At 44.6% G+C, this 23,192-nt stretch overlaps 1 protein-coding gene and 1 long non-coding RNA gene across 3 annotated transcripts in view; both read left to right on the plus strand.

Annotated features, from left to right (window-relative positions):
• The first annotated feature begins 3,422 nt into the window (after positions 1-3,422).
• NHLRC1 (NHL repeat containing E3 ubiquitin protein ligase 1) overlaps positions 3,423-23,192 on the plus strand; it is a 47,046-nt gene continuing 27,276 nt past the window's right edge. Inside the window, exons 1-2 of one of the 2 annotated variants that reach the window (XM_072944727.1) lie at positions 3,423-4,437; positions 9,650-9,856. In XM_072944727.1, the coding sequence (XP_072800828.1) occupies positions 3,520-4,437; positions 9,650-9,856 (1,125 nt within the window). In that variant the 5' untranslated portion in view covers positions 3,423-3,519. Of the gene's footprint in view, positions 4,883-9,649; positions 9,857-23,192 lie in introns of those variants that run through there. The other variant, XM_031688131.2, reaches the window with a different exon arrangement.
• LOC140687624 (uncharacterized) lies at positions 14,263-21,458 on the plus strand. Its single transcript, XR_012062020.1, has 3 exons — positions 14,263-14,453; positions 14,789-14,994; positions 21,321-21,458. It is a non-coding gene; the product is annotated as an uncharacterized lncRNA (long non-coding RNA).

Here is a 23,192-nt window from a genome sequence, read left to right on the forward strand (position 1 = left end):
AGGCTGGGGGTGGTCTCCATCTTCCCTCCTCACCATGTGCTACTTTGCACAGAGCTCAGCCACTGGCCACAAGATCTGGTCTTCAACACCTCTGCCTCCACAGCCCTCAGGGCTTGTTCGAAGTGGACGCAGGAAGAGATGGGTATGCTCTTCCAGGACCCTGTAAATAGAGTATTGGAGGGTGGCAGAGAGGCTCCCCTGCAGGGAAGGAAGGGTTGGGCACAGCAAACTCAGAATGTTAGAGTTAGACTCGGCATTTCTTCATTAATCAGCATGTGTATATGTTGTGATCAGGAGTACACTCCGTAAGGTATTTGAGAAACCTTTCAACCTTGACTTTAAAGATAAGCAAATGCTTAGCACGTGACCTGGATAAATGCTGTTTTCCGAATGATGGTTCCTATAAATACTAGGGAACCATCAAAGGAAAGGTATAACGTTGGGGCTTGCTGCCTGTATGCAGTATCCTCGTAAGTCTTCACCCATTTGTTGGGCTCCCACTGTTACCCAGGTGTGTGCCGAGCACTGGGGAAACGGCTTCAAGCAAAACCAGGTGTGGTTCCTGCTCTCCTGGAACTGAGTTTCTCTCATCAGAAAAAGAAAGATGGGATGAAGATAAAGAGCAGTTTAAGACCGGATAAAAAGGGAAAGTGGACTTGGTAAAATAGGACAAGAAGGGAGGGAGAAGGTGGGCTGGGTTGACAGGAGTGCTGAAACAGAATTTAATTCCAAAGAGAGGCAGCAAACACTGAAGAAAACGATTGCCAAGTACGCCCAGCTAGAATGTGGGGATCCGGTTGTGAAGGACGAAAACTTACATTTTTAGTTCTGAAGCTTTGTGCAATCAAGAAAGCCTTACCTCTCGATTAAATACCACAAAATAGCATTTCCTAACTTTAAAGTTACCAGAGCCTTGACAGCAAATTCTCAGAACGGATTACGTGTGTATGTGCCACATTGCTTTCCAGAAGCACTGTGCTGTCTGACTACCAGGTGGTAGAGTGATGATTGTAAACAATCTTAAATAAATGGGATTTATTGCAGCTTGTTCTTTGTGGTTTACCTCGCTTAACACTTTCAGCCTCTTGCTGCAGTATTAAGACTGCCACACGGGGGCAGCAAAGGACTAAGAAAAAGAAGGTGGGCGTCTCGCCAAGCCCAGCAAGAGAACTGGGCCCGCCAGCTCCTCTCCTGAGCGTCACACTCAGGCTCGCGGAACATCGCCGAGGGACAGTGGGAGCTCCGTCACAATCAGCGATGAGTTGGGGTCTTCGGAAAACAATGCTGGAGCAGAGCCAAGTTAGAAACAAACCAAACATCAGTGAAATCAGTCTGGAAAGCATCTTGGGAAGGCGGTATATCATATTACAGACTTGGTCTAGATCTGCACAGTTCACACAGTAACCACCAGTTGCATGTGGTTCCTGAGCTGAATTAGGATGTACTGAGTTTAAAATACATGCGGGACCTTACCTAGTACTAAAAAAAGAGAGTGTGTAAAAATCTCTAATAATTTTTGCAGTGATTACATGTCACAATCATATTATTTGGGATATTAGGGATATTTGAGTTAAATAAAATATGTGATTAAATTCATTTCACTAATTTCTTTTTACTTTTTAAAATGGGGACACTAGAAAATTTAATTTATATATGTGGCTCTCGTTGTATTTCTACTAGATAACACCAATTCTAAAAGTATCCCATTTTTAGATGGAATTTCGATTTCCTGATTACTTTGGAAAGTAATCTCTATTTGGAATGAAAATGTATTGTAGTCTGAAATTATTAAGTCTTACTAACATTAAGTTGGTTATTGTGTTCCAATACACAGATAATCTTTGAATCCTGTAACACTAGATAAGAACATGTTTTTTCTTGTCTTACATTAATGCTTCCTCTGGGGGATTTAATGGGATAAAAATCCCATTTTCTCAGAAGTCTAGCAAATAAGAGAGTGAAAGATGACGGTCATTATCTCTAAATGAGGAGCAATGATCGGATATGTGCTTTTGCCAAAGACAGTGTTCACGTGAGACATTGAGGAAGGACTCCTGAAAACGAGAGCCTGCAAGTACCACAGTGATTCTTCTGTTTGAAGTTTTTGAACACATGGTAGATTCTCTGTGCTTTCCGTATTGTCTGGGGTTGATAGAATTTAACCTGGTATAATTTGAGGGACTGTTGTATCTCAGTGGTTCTCAAACTTGGCTGCAGATTATAATCCCCTTGGGAGATTTTTTTAAAATTGTGTTTTTTAATATTTTATTTTTATTTATTTTTATTTTGGTGGGGGGAGGAGGTAATTAGGTTTATTTATTTTTAGGGAGGGCCCTGGGATTGAACCCAGGACCTTTTGTATGCTAAGCATGCACCCTACCACTTGAGCTATATACCCTTCCCCCTCCACTTGGGAGCTCTTAAAAATCCCAGCTGCCCAGACCACATCCTGGACAAGTCAATCTTTCCGGGATGAGACCCAGATATTTACCAAGTTTGAAGACAACTCGGGTAATTAACAGTGTGGGCTCTGCTATCAAACCGCCTGGCTCAAATCCCAGCCTGGCCACTTCCTGGCCATGACTCTGGGCAAGAAACTTAGCCTCTACATGCTCTTTTGTAGAAAAGGGGTGATGAAAATAACATACCCTTATAGGATTGTCAAGAGGTTTAAATAAGATAACCTACGGAAACCACTTTAAAGAGGGCAGGTGTGGAGAAAGTTCTATAGTAATTATTATTAGCTAACAGCTTTCTTATTTCATCCAAATCTCTCTGGAAGACTTTCCCAGCCATGTCCCCACCTCTGACATGACACAAATTCACCTAGTGGGTTTTATGGTTTGTCGTATAACAATCCCTTCCTTCACACTTAAATTCATTTTAAAATCTACTGTAATCTTTTTTTTAACATTTTTTATTGATTTATAATCATTTTACAATGTTGTGTCAAATTCCAGTAATCTACTGTAATCTTAAGCATCTACTTAAAGTATTAAGCATCTACTTTGCAGAGTGATAGGAGACCCAAAAGAAGTACGTGCACCTGCCTCACCCCCTTGGATTTAAATTTCCCCTTTGCTCTGTGTTTTCCCAGTCAGATCGCAAGCATCGTGAGCTTACACCCAGCCCTGCCCACTGGAAACTGCAGGGCACTTTTCTAGGTAATAGAGAGCAACTCGCTTGTCCTCAATAGGTGCTTTTCCCCGAGTGTAAAGTGGAGATAATCTATCCATGGCTGTTGTGAACGTTGCAGATCTGACTCCGCCCTGTGGATAGTTTGTAAATGTCTGGGGTTAGGCCCTCAGGCTGCAGTGCCGCGCGCGCCCACCAGGGGGCAGCAGGTCTCGGCCGAGCTGCCCGCTGCCGTCGACGTCAGGACCCGCGCCCCGCCCCGTGCCCGTGACCCAGCGCGGCGCGGGCGCAGCGTCCGGCTCTGCGGGCGCAGCGTCCGGCTCTGCGGGCGCAGCGTCCGGCTCTGCGGGCTGGCGGCGCGACGGGAGCGCCGGGCGCCGCGCGATGGGTGCCGAGGCCTCCGGGGGCGGGCCGGCGCTGCGGGACCTGGTGCGCGAGGCCGAGATCAGCCTGCTCGAGTGCAAAGTGTGCTTTGAGCGGTTCGGCCACCGCCAGCAGCGGCGCCCGCGCAACCTGCCCTGCGGCCACGTGGTCTGCCTGGCCTGCGTGGCCGCCCTGGCGCACCCGCGGACGCTGGCCCTCGAGTGCCCCTTCTGCCGTCGAGCCTGCCGGGGCTGCGACACCAGCGACTGCCTGCCGGTGCTGCACCTCCTGGAGCTGCTGGGTTCCGCGCTTCGCCAGGCCCCTGCAGCCAACCGCGCCGCCCCCAGCTCCCCCGGGGCCTTCACCTGCCACCACGCCTTCGGGGGCTGGGGGACCCTGGTGAACCCCACCGGGCTGGCGCTGTGCCCCAAGACGGGGCGGGTCGTGGTGGTGCACGACGGCAAGAGGCGGGTCAAGATCTTTGACTCCGGGGGAGGATGTGCACATCAGTTTGGAGAGAAGGGGGACGCTGCTCAGGACATTAGGTACCCACTTGATGTCACCGTCACCAACGACTGCCATGTGGTTGTCACCGACGCCGGCGACCGCTCCATCAAAGTGTTTGACTTTTTTGGCCAGATCAAGCTTGTCATTGGAGGCCAGTTCTCCTTGCCTTGGGGTGTGGAGACCACCCCTCAGAATGGGGTCTTGGTAACTGATGCAGAAGCGGGGTCCCTGCACCTCCTGGAAGTCGACTTTCCAGAAGGGGTCCTCCGGAGAACCGAAAGGTTGCAAGCTGCCCTGTGTCATCCCCGAGGGGTGGCCGTGTCCTGGCTCACCGGGGCCATAGCAGTGTTAGAGCACCCCCGGGCTCTGGGCAGCGGCGCCTACGGCACCACGGTGAAGGTGTTCAGCGCAAGCATGCAGCTCATCGGCCAGGTGGATGCCTTTGGGCTGAGCCTCTTTTTCCCCTCCAAAATAATTGCCTCCGCTGTGACCTTTGATCACCAAGGGAACGTGATTGTGGCAGACACTTGTAGTCAGGCTGTCCTGTGCTTAGGAAAACCCGAGGAGTTTCCAGGTCTGAAACCCATCATCACCCATGGTCTTTCCCATCCTGTGGCACTGACCTTCACCAAGGAAAACTCTCTTCTTGTGCTGGATAGTGCAGCCCATTCTGTGAAAGTCTATAAGGTTGACTGGGGGTGATGGGGTGTCCGGGGCTGGTCCTGGGGCCTGGCTTCAGTAGCCCTGAAGCTGCCCCTGCTGAATTGTTTAACCCTGGCTAAATTCCTTAATGTCACCTGTTCAACAGTGATAATTATAACTGCCTGGTAAAGTTACAAAGGCTGGGGCAACTATTAAAGAATAATAATTAAATCTACCATTTCTTGATTGGTACTCCCTGTTCTAAGAAACTTGCAAATATTAGCTCATTTAATCCTTACAACTACCCAGTGGTGGTTTCTGTTATGAATCCCATTTTAGAGATGAGAAAACTGAGACACAGAGAGCTTAAGTGATTTACCCAAACATGTCACGTTACTTACTATGACAGTCACAATAGGAACTTTGTTCTGACTCCAAAACCCCTTGCTCTTAAACAAGGTAACAGATGCGGGAAGGGGTTGTGAGTGTATATTGTTGCTATGTGTACTCCATTTAATTAGATGCATGGAGAAAGGAGACTTTAGAGAGAGTTCAAAAGGAAAAGGATTTTTTGGTGAACATCAGTTTAGTTCAACTTGCAGTTCCTTTTGATGGCACATTAGGTGGAGTTCCTGTGGATCCTGAGTTACTTGAATAAGAAAAATCATTGAAATTACTTATTCAAAAGGGAAACGTATCTCTTAGTACCTGTATCTCCTCCACTGTCAGCACTTGGGAAACTACTTGGTTGGTTTGTGTCGAGTGAGTTCTAAACTCCTGCGGAACACACCACACCCATCCTGGTGTTAGAGAGCTGGGTGATGTTCTGTTTGTGTTACTAAAGTCAGGTCAGGGCGGAAGTGATTTTGCCTGCCTTTATTATGACCAGTGGTAACCTGAAGCACTTTTGTGATGGAGTTTTTCTCCATTCAGTTAAATCTATCCCATGTGTTGCAAACACTGGGTATTCAATAAGCAGTTGCCTTGGCCCTGAGTCAGCATTTAGGCCACTGCTCAACACTTATATACTTCTTGAAGTAGAGCCTTGATTAAGATACCGCCTGCTTTAATGTTGCAGTTGATGGAGTGGATAGGTGCTCATTTTGTGTTAAGCAACCTGCGAAGGGTGAGGATGTGAAGGAGCCCTCAGGCACTAACAGGCTGGTGTGGGGGTGGGGACAAGATTATCAGAAAGATACAGCCCAGAATGGGAAGGGCTCAGCGGAGCATATGCTCAGGGCACTGGGAGGAGGGAGTACCCCCAACGGCCCAAGCAGAGCAGGCACCTCAGAAAGCCTAGAATTTGGGACTGATTAATGTTGTGAATACTGGTCACTTCATCCAAAACAAACTAGAAGCAAACAGTTGTAGTTCAGCCCGCACTGGTTCTTCATGGTACCAACATCAGGACCTATTTTTCTGGAGCAGTAGCCAGTCAGGATGCTAGGACTCTATAAAAAAGATGAAATGACAGCTGTGTTTCTGAGCATCTGAGGGCATTTTATGGATATTTTTACATTTAGCTAAACACCACAGTAGTAAATGGATTAATATCTGCCCGGGTCAAAAGTGCCCTTTCTGAACAAAGCTTATTTATTGTTACAGTAAAATCCTTCCCACAGTGAAATATTTGATAATCCTCTCCCACATTTAATCCTTCCCCATCATCGTGGCAACCCCAGATTTTAGGGGAGGAGGAGTCAAACTGACATCACGAATACTTCCCTAGTTCAGAGATGCTTGTCACTGGAGGTGTCCTCTTGTCTCCTGTGCTCTTGACGTCCCTTGATGCTCAAGGCCTGCCTGCTGTTAAGTCAGGACCTTTCTGGGCATCTTGGCACTGTGGTTATTACCTGAGTCCTCCCCTTCCCTGACTTCAGCAACTCAGGTGGCATCGCTCCTGTGCACACCAAGGTATCGAGCAGAGGCAAAATAGTCAAGATAAAGACATTGCAAGTTTCCAGCTGGTAGCTTTTTTTTTTTTTAATGAAGACACTAGGAATTGAACCCAGGACCCAGGACCTCGTGCGTACTAAGCACGTGTTCTACCACTGACCTATACCCAGCCCCCTGGTAGCTATTTTTAGCAAATGGGAAACTATGTTTAAAGAGGTCAGAAACGTTGACTAATTTCCAAGAACAATGTCAGAGAAATATGGAGCCTGAGAATAGTTTTGGGTCCAGGTGCCCATCGTGTGGTCAGGATATCCAGAATAACTTCTCCAATTTGGATGGAAGCCACCCTCAAAAATGTGTCAGTTTGATGGGCTATTTCACAACTGAATTAAGAAGTTTTTTTTTTGGCCAGGGTGTATGTTAAGTTGTCCATAAGATCCTATCTTTATTGTGAAACTTGCCAAATAATTTATGAATAATATTTAACACCATCTCTTCGTGTAATCACCATCAGTGAAAGGCTTCCTGTCAGGGTATGACCTTCGCTTGGGTTCCGCGCTCTCCCTTCCAGCCAGCGAGCTCATTACCGTCTCCCTCGTGGGTGGAACGGGCTCCCACCTGCGGCTCTCCTCCTGGCGCACCCTGAGGCTGGAAGGTATGAGAGCCTTCCAGTTAAAGGTTTTCCTGTCCGGTGCGTGCGATATTGCCCTCCAGGGCAGATCCCTCGTTGCTGGCTCCCATCTAGGCTGAATTGGTGGCCTTGACTTTGCTCCTCCCTCGGCTCCACTGTCCCAGTATGGATGCTCCATCTTGGTCCCAGCTCTGCCCAAGCTCTGCTGCTCCAGACTTCCTCCTCTGCACCCATGGCTGTGATACACTGTGACACTTTCTATCTGATCTAATGGAGTATGTGAGACTGAATTTTGGGGGACCATTACAAGGAAACAGGCAGAGGATAAGAGAATAGGAAATGGTACCAAGAATGGCTGGCTTTTCGTTGGATGCAGTGACTACACGTTGGGTTCCGTCCTTCAATTCTTGCGTAGCCTTATCTAATCCTCACTACAGCCTAGGAAAGTGTTGCTGTTGGCATCTTTACAGGTGAGGAAACTGAGGCACAGAGAGGTTAAATACTTTGCCCGAGGTCACACGTACGGAAAGTGGACAGACTAATCTCTCTGAGCCTGAGTTTCCTTGCCCGCAGGATGGACGTTGAATAGTACTCACTTTCGAGAGCTGTGGGGCCTAAGTGTGTGTGTGCGTTAGACGCCGTGGTAAGTGCTCAGTGACTGTTAGCGATCGTTGTTTTGCTTGAACTGTTTGTGGGTGAGGCAATACCTCTGTTTTTAAGTGTAACAGTTAAAGACGATGAAGCTTTGACCTGCACCCGTGTGGGGCGCACCTGCCTGACATCAGAGCCCATGGAAAAGGGACTGAGGAAGATGACAGCTGTGTGACATTATTGGGTCCCCAGATTGTTTTGTTCCCAAAGCTTTTAGGTGGAACGCTAGATGTCAGAGTTATCTGAGCTGAGAAGTTCCCTGTTTCTCCTTAAAAAAATGTGAATTGGGTGTCTGTGTCTTGCATCTAAAGGCATCTCCAGAAAGTCCAGGGCAGAGGCCTCTAGAAAACATCACACGTTACAAGGACGGGGCTTTACACGTGTGTCAGGGCGGCACAAAGCTGGCTTTCGGTCTGTGCTCAGGGATCCACAACAGGGGAAAATGCTTTTGGCCCCCTGGGGCTTTGAGTGGGAAGTCAAATTGCTAAGACATTGTTTGGCTTTTTTGAGGAGTGTGAGGAGAGTTGCCTGATAGCAGGGGAGAGGGTTTGGGGTTTTTTGTTTTTTTGGTTTTTTTAATTATCAGAGCTCCTTTGGTACATTAAGTTTTAAAGTTTGGCAGGATCACAGAAATCTTGGTGTCTAACCCCTTTACTTCCTAAGTGAGTAAATTGAAGACTGGGGAAGTTAAGTAACGTGGACAGGTGATTAATCTTCTGGGAGAAAACCCAGAATCCTAAACCTTGCTGCCATTTGAATTCTCTCTGATTTTGGATTTTCAGCAGTATAAGCTGCACATAGCATTTTTTTTCTACCTAGATATGCAGAATTGGGGAGAGTCAGCAGCTGACGCCAGCTCTCCCGACTCCGAACCCAGTTTGGTTTTCCCATAATATCATGCCTCTTCCTCTAAGTAAACACTTTTCTCGTAGCTGCTACATTTACTTAATACACTATAACATATGTGTGCTGTAGAAGTCTAGTCCTGCAGGATGTCACTAGAATGGGGCAATGTGGAAAAAGAGGTTCTGTATTTAAATAAATTTGTTAAATGGGTTTCTTTATTACAATAGATCTCAAAGCCATTAATAAGCTATTCTGCATTATAAATTGCAAAATATAGGGGATGGCTCATTATAGGACACCGTATTTCCCAGGCTTATCTGACCCCAGGGCTAGTGTCCTGGGAAATGCTGTATTAACTGCCTGCATTTTCACAGTTTTTCCCAAGGCTGAATAGCCAGCCCTTCTCCATGATTCAGTTCTGCCCTTTTCTTGGGTGTTCTTCTTTCTGGGTCTCCATTTTTTAAATTCTTCTTTTAATTTTTATTTTTTGAAGAGTGACTTACTTATTTAGGGATTTTTGCGGTGGGGAAGGTAATTAATTAGGTTTATTTCTTTCTTTATATTTAAAGGAGGTACTGGGGATTGAACCCAGGACCTCGTGCATGCTAAGCCTGCCCTCTACCACTTGAGCTACACCCTCCCCCCAGTTTTTAAATTCCTACCTTCAATTCTCATCCTCTCTCCCAGCCTCCAAATTCCTGCTTGGTGGCATTTCTGGTTATGATTCTTCTCAGTGTATTCACATGTGGCCCTTATTTGGGGGTAAAATGCTGCAGTGAAACAGTGTCTGTGGCAGGTTTAAGGAAGAATGACCAACTTGGGTGCAACCAGATCAGCCTGGACTTACTTATACCTCAGTATCCCCACACCTCGAGACGGGCTCGTGGGAGAGAGCAGCTGGCACAGGTGCCTTCAGGGGCTTGCTCAGAAGTGCCGCAGAAGCCACTGTCCCCTTGCTGAGTCCCCCTCTCTTTCCAGGCGCAAGCCCAGCAGCAGAACAGCTCTGCAGATGGCCCGACCAGCCGCAGGCTCTCTCTGGACGTCAGGCGTCTCACAGGCAAGTCGGTCCCAGCTCCGCATTTAGCTTTTTCTCTCCCGACGAGCCGCCCTCTGTCTGTGTGGGCATTTATCCTTCGAGCAGAAGAGCCGGCCTCCCTGGCTAAGAGCCACAGCAGTGATCACTGAGTAAGTGGCTGTCTGCGTTTGCCTCGTGACCACAAAATTCGGGCACTAATTCTCAACATACTTTACACATGGGGATGATTTATCTTCATTTACAGTTTTCACACTTAAAATCTCCTCATTTTCGAGGTTCTTCACAGACCTCGTGGCAGAGGTTCAGGCGGCACCGGGCTGCTGTAGAATAAACAGTGTCTAACCAACACTGACGCCGACCCAGCTACATGCACACCTCATCACTTTTCTCTTCACACTTTCTTCCCCCAGCATTTTTCATACTCATTCTGAAACTGAGAGGCATTCTATGCAAATCTCTCTTTTGAGGAGTTTCAGGCTTGTGGTTTCACTATAGAGACCGCAAAGCCAAAGAAGCAATTTCTTTCTTTTTTTTTTTTTTAATGAAAGTAACTGGGGATTGAACCCAGGACCTCGTGCGTGCTTAGCATGCACTCTGCCACCGAGCTGCACCCTCCCTGCTGAAACGAGCAATTTCAAAGGCCAGGTGTGAATTATTGACAGGTGGATATTTGGACAAACTTTATATTCATTACTGTTCAATTCAAATTTTGATACTATCTGTAAGAATAAATGGGAAAACAGATTCCAAGATGTGGATGGTAAGTATGCCTTTAGGATCTTCCACTTCAGTGGCTTTCCTAGAGACATACGTACCCTTATCACTATTTTACGTGGAATCAGACCTTCCTATGATTGGTTCTTGTCTGATCACTTGTCATCTTTAAGCATTTAGTGTGTCTTGGGATTTGTCTGTAATGAACGTTAACGCTAATCAGCACGAGGGCAGAGAACCGTGACCAGCCGACAGAATATCCCACGTACCCCTCAACCCAGCCGTGCCTTTGGGGCTCACTAGATGGTGACATCCACTGCCTGCTCATAAGCCACTCCCCCAGGGACAGTTGAAGGAAACTGTAGCGGGGATGACACCTGATCTGGTAACATCTAGATCCAGGAAAGAAGAGGCTAAAGAAAGTTACTCCTGCTACCCACCGGAGGATCAGGTAACCTGGTAAGTACCGCCGGCTGGCCATTTGTTTAAATAAGTTACTCGTTTGGGCTCAGGTATCACATCAAGGTGTTAAATTTAATCTCTAAAGACTTACGTGTTTTGGACTCAGCATGTTCTCACGAACACAACTCCTTTCCCGTCTTGTGTTGCATCTAAGCTCTATTAACTGACCCAGAGTTAAGGACTTGGCCAAAACCACAGCGCAGATATAGGAGTAAGTTCAGGGAGCTTCCGGTTCTGGTCTGGCTGTTAATAGCACAGCTTGTCCAGCTTCCCTGGCTTTATGTCTCACGTGGGATCTGAATGAAACCGGACAACCTTGGGCTGTAGAGCGTCAGACTTTTAACATGAGAATCCAGGGTTTAAGTCTGTTCAAGACAATGTCTCTGTTCCTTGCTTCTATCAGAATAGATATTCCGTAAGGATAGACTTATGCCTTTCTGGGGCTAGACAGCCCTACACCCCTGGTGGTAGCGGAGTCTCTGAAGCTGGGCTTATGGTTGTGTGTGAGTGCTGACACTTAACGTCTGAGTGGGTCTGATGCAGAGGGACTTGACAGCCCTTAAGTGAAAATAATAAAGCCATATTTCCAAGTGCTGACTTAGTGTAAGCTGGAAGCTCTCCAGCCCCATCCATCTCCCCTCTTGCAAACCCACATCCAGTATAAGCCACCTGCTCTGTTTCTCCTTGTTCACCACTCCCCAAGGAGCCTGGACCGCATGCCCTGATGACCAGTGAAAAATGCCAGCTTTCTTCACCCTTTACCACCACTCCCACCACCTCCTCAGCTTAATGTCTGTTTTTCTCAACATTTCCCAGGACGGGGCATGTAATTCCATATTTTGGTTTAAAGAGGTTTTTCTTCGGGCTTTGCTGCTGAAAGGAAAGTAGTCTTAGTGCTCAGACAAAGAAAGACTTTGAAGTTTTCAAATCATGCTTCTGGAAGTGTGGACAACAGACTCAGACTTACCTGGGACAGTTGTTACAAATGAAACTTCCTGGGCTGTAACTCAGACCCACTGTGCCAGAATCTCCAGAGGTGGGACCCGGAAGCTGCCTTGTAACAAGGTGATTCTTAAGCCACTGAGGAGGGAGCGGCAGTTTTCAAAGGAAGGTTGCCAGAGGTCAGCTGCTGAGTAAGTGATCTTGAGCCAAACAAGTATAGAGGCAGAGGAGGGAACATGTATTAATTATCTCCTTTTAGGAAACTTGTATATAAATTACATCATTTAAACTTCACAACAATACTGCAAAGTTGGGTGTGTTGTAATCTCTACTTTAAAGGTATCAGCGGAAGACTGAGCAAGGCTAAGTGACCTGCCTGAAAACTCTGAGAAACTAGAACTTGAATCCACTTCTAGCCGAAAGCCCATCCCTATGTCAGCTCCCAGAGTCTGTCCACTTCTGCATCTGTCAGGAAAGCCTGAGGGATTGTGAGCTGATGAAAGTCAGTGTGGCTATGTCCTGTTTACCCTCAGACCCTGTGTTCATTTAAATCCATGATACTGAGATACCATGGTGTCTGTAACGAAAGCCTTTCGCTCAGTAGGAGGCTCAGAGACCGTCCAGGCACCCGCTTCATGCCTCATTTAAAATAGAAGCAAACAATCCCTCCTGCTGGGGTGGGGGTGTGTGACATCTGACGAGAGGAAGTGACACACCCTCAAGTGAAGGAGAACTGGCCAAGTCCAAGGGTGTGGTCTGATAGCAAATGTTCCCCTTCAGCTCAGATGGAGCTTTGACCAGCTGCTGTTTCCATTCACTTTCTCAGCTCTTTGTGCAGGCAGTGCCCCCCGCCTTTACATCCTCCGCCTCAGAGAGGCGGTGGTGGCCAGTCCTTGGGAAGGCGATCTCCCTGGGAAGGCAATCAGGAAGCGAGGCCAGATAGTCACTCCACAAAGGTTTAGTAAGAAGCTGCAACTACATGCAAAGATTAAAGATGAATAAGGCATCACACCCGCTCCCAAGGAGCTTACGGTCCAGTAGGAGGAAGCAGCACCAGACGGTCTGTTTAAACACTCAGAGATGGGCACCTGGTGAGTTTGGGAAGCAGTCACTGTGGAGCGGTGCTTAATCATTATCATGGGCACAACTCAGGACGGGGCAGTGGGAGAGAGCAGGGAAGTCTTCCTGGAGGAAATTCCGTCTACAGAGAGCCTTGGAGGGATGAGGGCGAGTAGAGCCACCCTGAGCAAAGACAAGGAGGGCAGAAATAGCAGTGTTCTAGCTGAAAGTCTAAATCTGCATCCACCACAGAGACCCCGTCAACCATTTCCGTCTGGCTCAATCAGCCTGTTGTTTCTGAGCAGGTTTTTCCAAAGACATTATTTCCTCAAAAGTCTTTTGGCTGCTGCTCTCCGTACACTTTCTGACCAGCACGCTGACTGTAAAATTAGCTGAAGTTCACCCCGTCCACCTTCCCCTCCTGTGCAGAATGTCCTTGTTTTTCCCATTTCAAGTTTAGAGAGTTCAGACTTGACTTTCTAGCTGCATTCAGTAACTCCTTGATATTTAGAGACTCGGTTGGGAGGATATTTTTAGTTGACAAGGCCGAAACAATCTTATTTGATTATTGCAGGATAAGAGAAAGGAGTGGGGCTATCTATTGAAGTTGTGTCTGGAAAGTAGGAGGAGTTCTTGAATAGGTGTGATGACCCTCTGAGGGAGGGGGTTCCCTGTCAGTTCAGAGCACAGCCCCCTGAGGTGTGAAATGCTTTGGCGTGGCCAACCAACAGATGAAAACAGTTCCCTCTTCTTGTCGATATCTGAATTTTAAGTGACATATTTTGTCATTCAGGGCAGACCCAGCTTCACAGAAATACTCTCCCACATTTCTTTTAATCACTTCCTCATGAGAACAGATTTTCATGAGTTGAGAGTCTACGTTAATACAAATATGTTGAGAAACAGAGGAATCTGAGTCAACTGACTCCTCCCACACAAAATGCCTCCGCACGTTTAGGAACTGATGGAAAGGGCCGAGAAAAGTGGCAGTTTTCGGAAATTTTCCTGCAGGGAAATAAGAGTCTGGGACGCTCACTGGCTGGTCTTCCATGTCTCCACCCCCAATATGTTGGTCATGGATCAAACCTGCCATCTAGAGAAGACAGCCAAAAATGACATCAAGAAGATGGTGAAGCAGGCATCAGAGGGCTCCCTAAAGAGCATCTGGGGCTACACTGAGGACCACGTCATCTCCTGCAGCTGTAACAGTGGCACCCAGTCTCCCACCTTCAATGCGAGGGTTGGCATTACCCTCAACAACCGACCAGTCAAGCTTATTTCCTGCTATGACAGTGAATTGGGCTACAGCAACGGCGTGGCAGGCCTTATGGTCCACATGGCCTCTGAGGAGTAACAGCCCCCTGGACCACGAGCCGCGGTGAGATCATGAGAGGAAGAGAGAAGCCCTGAGTTCCCCAACACCCTGAGAATCTCCATCCTCAACAGTTAGCATCCCAGACTTCCTGAAGACAGGGAAGGGCTAGAGAACCCCCCCTCGTCATGTGCCGTCAGTGAAGTACACTGTGTCCAGCCACGCCCCCGAGAAAACTGGAGGTGGATAGATGCACAGTTAAGTATTAAAGCAAATATGCTAAAATGCCAATGGCAGAATCCAGGGGATAGGTGTATGGAGATTAACTGTAAAGTTCTCTACAGTTTGTTTATACTTTTGAAAATTTTTCACAATAAAATGTTGGGAGAGGGCTGACTAGAAGACTGAGGCTCATAATGGAGTACAGGAAGCAAATAGTCGGGATTCCTGCTGCTGCAGTGTAACAGCTCCCTGCGAAGCAGTGTGAGAATTAATGGCACGTATGGACTAAAAAGTCAGTTTACACACTGCCAGCATCTAAAGACTTAACTGAGCGCTCACCCCACATGACCTTTGCTTTCATTTCTGACAGGAAATGGTTAAAGAGTGTGCCAACGCGAAAACATCAGTCAGTTGTCACATAATCATAAAAGTCACTGCGGCCCCTGGAGGAGCCTCGGTAGGGGAGTGACGTGACTTGTGTTACACGAAACGTTTGTTGGCTACGGGTGCTGTGAAGATGCCCGGTGACTGAGGCACCAACCCTGCCTGTGGAGAGCTGCCCGCCACTCAGAGAAGGTGTGTTCACAAACATGTAGCACACAGCGCAGGACATGATGGGTGACAAAACCACAAACTTAGCGAAACCAGGCGATGAGGGCAAGCTCAGCAGGACATCTGAATGGATCTGGACCTTGTCTGGCAGACAAGAAGGGAGGGTGCTGCGCGGAAGGGCCATCGAGTGAGAAGGCGTGTGGAGGTGAGTGCGTAGAGCAGGGACGTGGAACGCGAGGCTTGTGAGAGGTGGCAGAAGGCAAGGTTGAAGGGACGGGTCACTGGGCCTACCTCCGAGAATGCTCGAATGCTGTTTGAAAGGGTTTGGACCTTACAGGCATGGGCGCCTTATAAGCGTAGGTCTTGGTCATTAGTGTAAGGTGAATCTGGGCAGTGAGGTTTCAGGTAGGTTTTTCTTTTCTTCTCTTTTTCCTTTGAAATACTTAAAAAATTTTTCATTGCATTAAAAGCACCTGCCATATCAGTTTTTATCATCTTAACAATTTTTAAGTGTGCAACTCGTTAGCGTTAAGCCTGTTCACACGGTTGTGCAAGACAGCTCCAGAACGTTTTCATTGTGCAAAACTAAAACGTGGGCCCTATTAAACAATTTCCCTCTACTGCCTCCTCCCTGTTCTTGTCTGTCTGTGAATCCGACGACTCCAGGTGCCGCATGTAAGTGGAATCATACAGCATTTGTCTTTTTTTGTGACTGGCTTATTTCACTTAGCATAATGTCCTCAAGATCCATCCGTGTTGTAGCATGTGACGGGATTTCCTTCCTTTTTAAGGCTGAATGAGATTCCAACGTATATATACAGCATGTATTCTCCTTATCCATTCATCGGTCAACGGACACAGACTGGGTTGCTTCTTCTACCTCTTGGCTATTGTGACTAATGCTGCTATGGATATAAGTGTGCAAAAATCTCTTTGAGATCCTGTTTTCAATTCTTTTGGACATATGCCCAGAAATGGGATTGCTGGGTCATATGGTAATTCTATTTTAAATTGCTTGAGGAATCACCGTACTATTTCCGTAGGACTGGCATCATTTTACATTCCCACCAACAATGCACAATGGTTCTAATTTCTCCACACCTTCTCTAACATTTTATTTTTGTTATTGTTGTTTTGATAGTAGCCAATCTAATAGGCCTGAGGTTTTTTTCTTCGTTTTTAATTGAAGTAGTTTGTATCCTCTAATTCTCACCACTTCTCATTTTAGCTCTTACACCAAGCAGACTTCCACTAACCTCTCCTATTTCTGCTTTTCTGGAACCAGCCGTCACACACAGGAGTCCAAGCTGGAAGAATTAGGAGTGGCTGGAGTCCTTCCTTCCCCCACTTCACGGCCTTCCCTTTTCCTTGCTGATTCATAACAGGAGAACTGAGCAGAAACTTTGCTTCTTTGCTAGATTCTGTGGATAAAATGTAATTTTTAGGCACTGTGTTTTAGCCAGGTTTAACCACAAAACACTTCGGAAGTCCGGGGAGAAGCTATTTTATTTGTAGCTCCCTTAGAAGTGAAAGTGGAGTCTAGTGCCCTCTGGACACTGTGATAGCCACCTGACCTGAATGTTTTTCTGGTCTCTGTAATGATCCATAATTAAACTGCATCTCATTTTTATTGTTTGACTGTTAAGATGTGTGTCTCCAGTTGATTAGATAAGGAATTCTAAGCAAGGGTGGAGGAGGAAGATGATAACATTAAAGACTTTTCTCTTTCAGTTTCTACTCTCTGAAGCTTGCCTTCTTGCTCTGAATTTCCCTCAAGGAGATCCACTTAGGAATCGTGTTCTTGGCAAGTGTTGACTCTTGTTTGTAAGTTTTCTGCTTTGAATAGAAGTCTTTGATTTTTTTTCCTTCTGCCCTTAAAAAAACCAAAACCAAAAAATGCTGTAGCTAAGTGCCCTGGGCCAAATTCTGCCCTTAGTTACTATTTCTATGGCATTTGTATTGCACACATCATCAAACCCTGATGTTGGTTCCATTACAAAGTTTTAATAATAATAACTTACGTCTGTGTATCTTTTTATATTGTAGAAAATGATTGCAGGTACCTTTGCTCATCTGATACACATACACATACAACCATGTAATAGGTAAAACAGAAATATTTAGTCCTATTTTACAGGCAAAGTAACTGAGACTCAGAGAGGTTAAGCATTTGGTCCAAGGCTACACAGGTATAGATGGGACTCACACCCAGATCTTCCAGTTCTTAAGTCTGTGCCAAGGAGGGTTTTGTTTTGGTTTGGTTTTTGGTGACTGTGGAATTACAAATACACATTCAAAGACAGATTATTATTCCCATATCACAGACGGTGCTTCCAAAAGACGTGAAAAGTGAGGAAGAAAACATAATTAAGTGAAAGTAACCAAATTTGTGAAATGCAGGACTCAAGTAACAACCTTGCAGGAACAGTTTGGAAGGAAATGATAAACTGCCAAGTATGAAAGGGCAACGGCTGAGGCTTATTTATTTTCGCATTTTGGATAATCCCCAAAACAGCATCTTGCACTTAGTGAGGACTGAAAGGATGAAGGAATGAATGAGTACAGTTGCCTAAAGTCCTAGAGGAAGCTTGCCAAGGATTCGAGGTGGCTGGGAAAACTTAATGGAAGTTTAATACAAAGAAAAGTTGAATAAGAATTTAATGAAACTTTCATTAAGTTCTTCAGAAAAAAAGGCCCAGCTAGCTAAGTTATGACTTCTGCTTCCCGGCTGCCAGGGAACAGGAAGAGGGGAGGAAATAGATAAAGAGCTGGCTTTGATTCGCTCTGACCTCCATTCCATCCGACTGAGAATCATATGGTTGATAAATACACATAAAATTGAGTGAACAACTCGTGCTGAGAATTTTCATTTTTTTCTAATCTGTCATCATGATTTTGATGTATATATTGATGTTAATGACCCACCAATTGATGTGAGAGTCTGGGGCATCTGGGGCAGCGCCTGGCCCACAGCAGGTGCTCAGTAAATGTTATTGGAAGAATGAATGAAGGTCAGGCGTTAACAAGACAAAAGCAGCCTGGCAAGCGGGGAGGCCCTGGAGAAGGACCATTCTAAGCACTCTCTTCCCTAATTGCCACTAAAAAAGTGGGACCTTGGGTTTGGAGGAAGCTTATCCCTCTGTCACTGTCTCCTTCCCCTCGAAAACCCCTCGAAAACCCCCACAAATTACAACATAAGCCTTTTGGCGAGAGTTCCTTAGGAGCCTGTATGCTGCTCACATCACCTGACATCCACTGGTGCTTCTAAAGTTCACTTTTCCAAATACCTTTGGGGGTTATGATGATTTATTTCACCATTTGATGTCTGATAAGGCAAACTGGAAATTTCTAAATGGGTTCATCATTTAAATGTTTAAAGGAAATCTGTAAAAATTATTAGATACAATAAAGAGTAGACACACACTTCGGTAAATTGAAGAATTCTTTTGTATATTGAATGATCGCATCTAAACTTTCTGGTTTTCTTAAGGATGTTTTTGCATATTTCCAATTTCGTTTAAAGTCAGGTAAACTGTATCTTGTAAATACCGACTGGGTCCAGTTGATTGATGGTGCTGTTGAGCTCAGCTATGTCCTTACTGATTTTCTGCCTGCTGGGTCAACTAACTACTGATGGAGGGGTGTTGATGCCTCCAAATAGAATAGTGGATTCGTCTGTTTCTCTTGGCAGGTCTGTCAGTTTTTGCCCCGTGTATTTTGGCTCTCTGGTTTCAGGCACATAGACATTAAGGGTCGTTATGCCTTCTTAAAGAAGTAGCTCCTTATCATATAATACCTAATTCCATGATAATTTTCCTTGTTTTATAGTCAGAAATTCATATGCTACCCCAGCTTCCTTGTGATGAGTGTCCCCATGGGTTTATCTTTCTTTGCCCCTTTACTTTTCACCTGTCTCTGTCTTTATACCTAAAGTAGGTTTCCTGGGTCTTATTTTGTAATCCACTGTGACAGTCTGTGTCTTTTGATCGGTGTTATTTAGACCATTCACATATAGAATGATTATTGGCATATTTGGATTGGTGTCCACCATGTTTGCCACTGTTTTCTGTTTGTTGCACTTGTTCTTTTTTGTTTTTTTAATCTTGCCTTATTTTTCTGTCTTCTCTAGTTTTAACTGAGCATTTATTTGATTCCATTTTCTCTCCTCTCTTAGCATATCAATTATACTTCCTTTAAATTTTTTTTTAGTAGATACCCTAGACTTTGCAATACATATTTGCAGCTGACTTAAGTCCACTTTCAAATAATGCTACACAGATTCCGGGACAGTGCAGGTAGCTTTTCATAGAGTACTTCTGATTCCTTCCTTTGTAATATTGCTGTCATTGATTTCACTGATCTATATGCTATAATCATCTAATACCGTGTTACTTTTATTACTGTGTACCGTTATCTATTAGATAAATTAAGAATAAGAAAAATAAAAGATCTTACTTTACCTTCATTTATCCCTCTCCGGTATTCTTCCTTTCTTTATGTAGCTCTGAGTTTCTGACCTATATCATTTTCTTTCTCTCTGAAGAACTACTTTTAGTATTTCTGACAGGCAGGTTGACTGGTGATTAATTCCCTCATTTTTTCGTTTGTCTGAGTCAGTCTTTTTTTAATCCTTCACTTTTGAAGGATAGTTTCCCTGGATATGGAATTATAGGTTGTTGGGGGTTTTCTTTCAACACTTTAAATATTTCACTCCACTTTCTTCCTGTTTGCATGGATTCTGATGAAAGTCAGATATAATTCCTATCTTTGCTCCTCTATAAGTAAGAGGTTTTCACCTCTCTGGCTTCTTATAAGATTTTCTGTGTCTCTGCTTTTCTGCAGTTTGAATATGATATACTTAGATACAGATTTTTGGTATTTATCTTGCTTCATGTTCTCTGAGCTCCCTGGATCAGTAGTTTCATGTCTGTCATTAATATGGGGAAATTCTCACCCATTATAACTTCAAATATTTCTTCTGCCCCTTCCTCTTTTCTCTCTTCTCTTTCTGGTGTTCCAGTTACACACATGTTACAACTTTTGCAGTTTTCTCACAGTTCTGGCATATTCTGTTCTTTTCTAAACTTCTTACTTTTCTCTACATTTCAGCTTAGGAAGTTTTTATGACACATCTTCAAGTTCACTGATTCTTCCCTCAGCTATGTCCAGTCAACTGATGAGCCCATTAAAAGCATCCTTTGTTAGTGCTTTTGATTTCTGTCATTTCCTTTTAATTCTTCCTTAGGTTTTCCAACTCTCTGCTTCCATTACCCATATATTCTTGCTTGTTGTCTACTTTTTTCATTAAAGACATTGCTGTATTAATCATTGTTATATCAAATTCCCTATCTGATAATTTCAAAATCTGTGTCATATCTGAGTCTGATTTTCCTGCTTAGTTAGTCTGTTTTTTCTTTGCCTTTTAGCATGACTCGTCATTTTTTGCTGAAAGTGGGACTTGATATTTCAGATAATAAGAATTGCAGCAAATAAGACTTACTGTGAGATTTTATCCTAATCTGGCTTGGAACTGGGGTGTCTGATGTTTTCTGTAGCCATGAGGCTACAGTTTCCTCTGGTGTCTTGTTTCTTTCCTCTCCTGTTCTCTTTGGGTTGCCCTAAGAACTTAAATGGAGTCTGTGTCTTTCACTTGCTTTAGCTGTAACCTGTTGTTATCATGTGGGAGCCCTGTTGATTCGATGGTAAGGTGTGGAGGAGGGGAAATACTCTATAATCTTATAATTAAATCTCCTTCTTTTATTGGGCCTGGGTCCCTGGGCCGTGACCTTCAGAAATGTTTCTTATCCTTTTTTCTCTTCCCCTTGGGGGAAAAAGAGGGCTGGGGTGGAGGTGGTACTGGAGTTAGCTGATTGCTCCTCCTCCAGGTAGATAAGGCTCTAGTCAAGTTGCTACCTTAGAGAACAGGACTTTCTCCTGGAAAATACCCTAGGTGAGCTTCAGGATGGTTCCTTTTTGCCTCTCACTGTGGGAAATATGAGGTGACATTTCTCAGATCTTCCTCTTGAGAATTTGGTGGGGTTCCTGGAAGTAAAACCCATGCAAGTAGAGAGGGGTGTCCCCCGAGACTACACCCCCTTGAGTTTCTCACTCTCAAGCTAATCCACACACAACCTTTAGCAATTCATCAAAATTACCTTTAAGTATTTCTCCCAGTTTATGGCTCCAGCAGCTGCTGTTCCAGGTGAGCTTATCCCAGCCATTCTTGGTGTTCATAGATCGCTCCAGATTTTAGGCTAGTGGTTTGCCCTCTGACCTCACTCTCTGCTAGGTCTAAGAAAAGTCATTGATTTTAAATTTATTCATCTCTTTTGTTGTTGTTATAAGGACAGGAGTGATGATGACTTTCAAATATTTTATGTGTTGGCACTGAAACTGGACCTCTCCTGTATTTTGGAAGACGTCTGCTGACCTATTCTCCCTTCCTTCTGGTAGAGAGCTGAGGACACTAAAACAGAAGTCATCAAGGAAGCGAAGTAAGTGATGGAACCCAAGCTGCATCATTCTTAGTTCTTGCCCCTTTATGCTATAAATCGTGTGCTTCCCAGATACAGCCCTTCTTCCTCTTGACTGGGTTATGATAGAAGAAAATATTATCAAGAAAAGAGATTTGAACAAGCTTTTCTACTCTGCCAAGGGTTTCATTTAAGCACGCACCAACAAGTTGCATAAATCAAGGGCTTCAAAGTCTAGAGGAGGGTGGTGTAGTTGCCTTGTTGAAAGAAAGCTATTCATAGGATATATGTGAGTGGAGACAAAGGAGGGGGAGTCACTTGGCTAGATCTCAAGATCTAAACCCACTTCAGATGATGAGCTTCCACTGTTTTCAGACAGAAAAAGTTGAATTTAGCAACTACTCTCATGGCCCAGTCAGCCTTGAGCCCAGGCATGGGGTTTGAAGGGGGAACAAAGGAAGAAGAATCTGCAGGGTTTTATCTCTGGAATCCTCACACTTCTTTGTTTTCCAGACTGACTTCCTCTACTTCTTATGGCACAACTCCCTCTTCCTTCTCCCCAAAATATTTAGCACCCAATTTTTTTAAGTCTAAGTCTCAGCTACTGGTCCGCCTCAGTAATCTTGCCTGTCTTGCTTGTATCAGCAGCACATCTCAGAATAAGCAAAGGTATGACCTTTCCAAAGAGTATTTAAACTGTAACATGGGTACCTTAGCATGAAGAAGCTTCTAAGATAGTAATTCAGGATATGGAGAGTACATTTTTCAAAGGATCCTAACTGTACTTCTCACAACATATTCCCTAAAGGGTTGTGGATCCTCTCTTCATAAGAATAATTTACCCTTAACCTCTTTTATTAGCGGGCAGAGGAAAGGTTCAATATTAATCTCTTTAGAAGAAAAAAGTAATTTTAGGATCACAGGAAAAATGCCAAAGGAGTATACCCCTCTAAGAGAAAACATGAGACAGCCCACGGGTACCACGCTTCTCTTTGAAAGGACTGCCAAATGCAATTATTCAGAGCACAGAATTTTTCATTTTTCGGCTGGTGGAGACATTTTTTAGAGAAAAGAGAAACTTAGAAAGGACCCTTTAAAAAATCCAACATAGAGTTTAATTTTCTGGTATTCACCTCTTTTTCCATCTTATTTCATTTTTCAGAGCAATACTCTTCTACATTTGGGGAAAAGATATTAGAATCCAGCTTGCTCTTCTCTATCATGACTGTATTTTTGTCCACCTCCAGCATGACTTTGAAGTGAAGCTTCTGAAAGTCAATCCTGGACAAAAGCTCATATTGTAAAGGAAAAAGAAGTCTTTATTTTTAACTAGAGAAAGAATTCCAAGAATTTTTCGTCCTCAAGTGGGGAGGAACACCCATATACCTACAAGCCAAAACCTGTAAAAATTCATTTACTCCCAGGCAATTCTTTTCTAGAAAATGAAGGGTAATTCAAAGAGGAATGATGTCTAATAAGATTTCAGAGGTTGAATTAAAGGAAAATATTAAAAGACATTTTGGATACCACCAACTTATTTTTATTTAGTTAGTTGCTATTTAGTAGTTGTTATAATGGCAATGTGGTTAAAATTTTGAATGTCCATAAATTCTGAGTTGTATCCTAAAGCATATAGGGGTGAAAGGCCATGATATTTGGCAGGTGAGAATTCTACCACTGAACCACCAATGCCCAGCACGATATTTGGAGTTTGCTTTAAAACACTTTAGAAGAAAGAGAGAGCACAAA

This window comes from Vicugna pacos, chromosome 20 (genome assembly GCF_048564905.1).
Source record: "Vicugna pacos chromosome 20, VicPac4, whole genome shotgun sequence".
NCBI classification, from domain to species: domain Eukaryota; kingdom Metazoa; phylum Chordata; class Mammalia; order Artiodactyla; family Camelidae; genus Vicugna; species Vicugna pacos.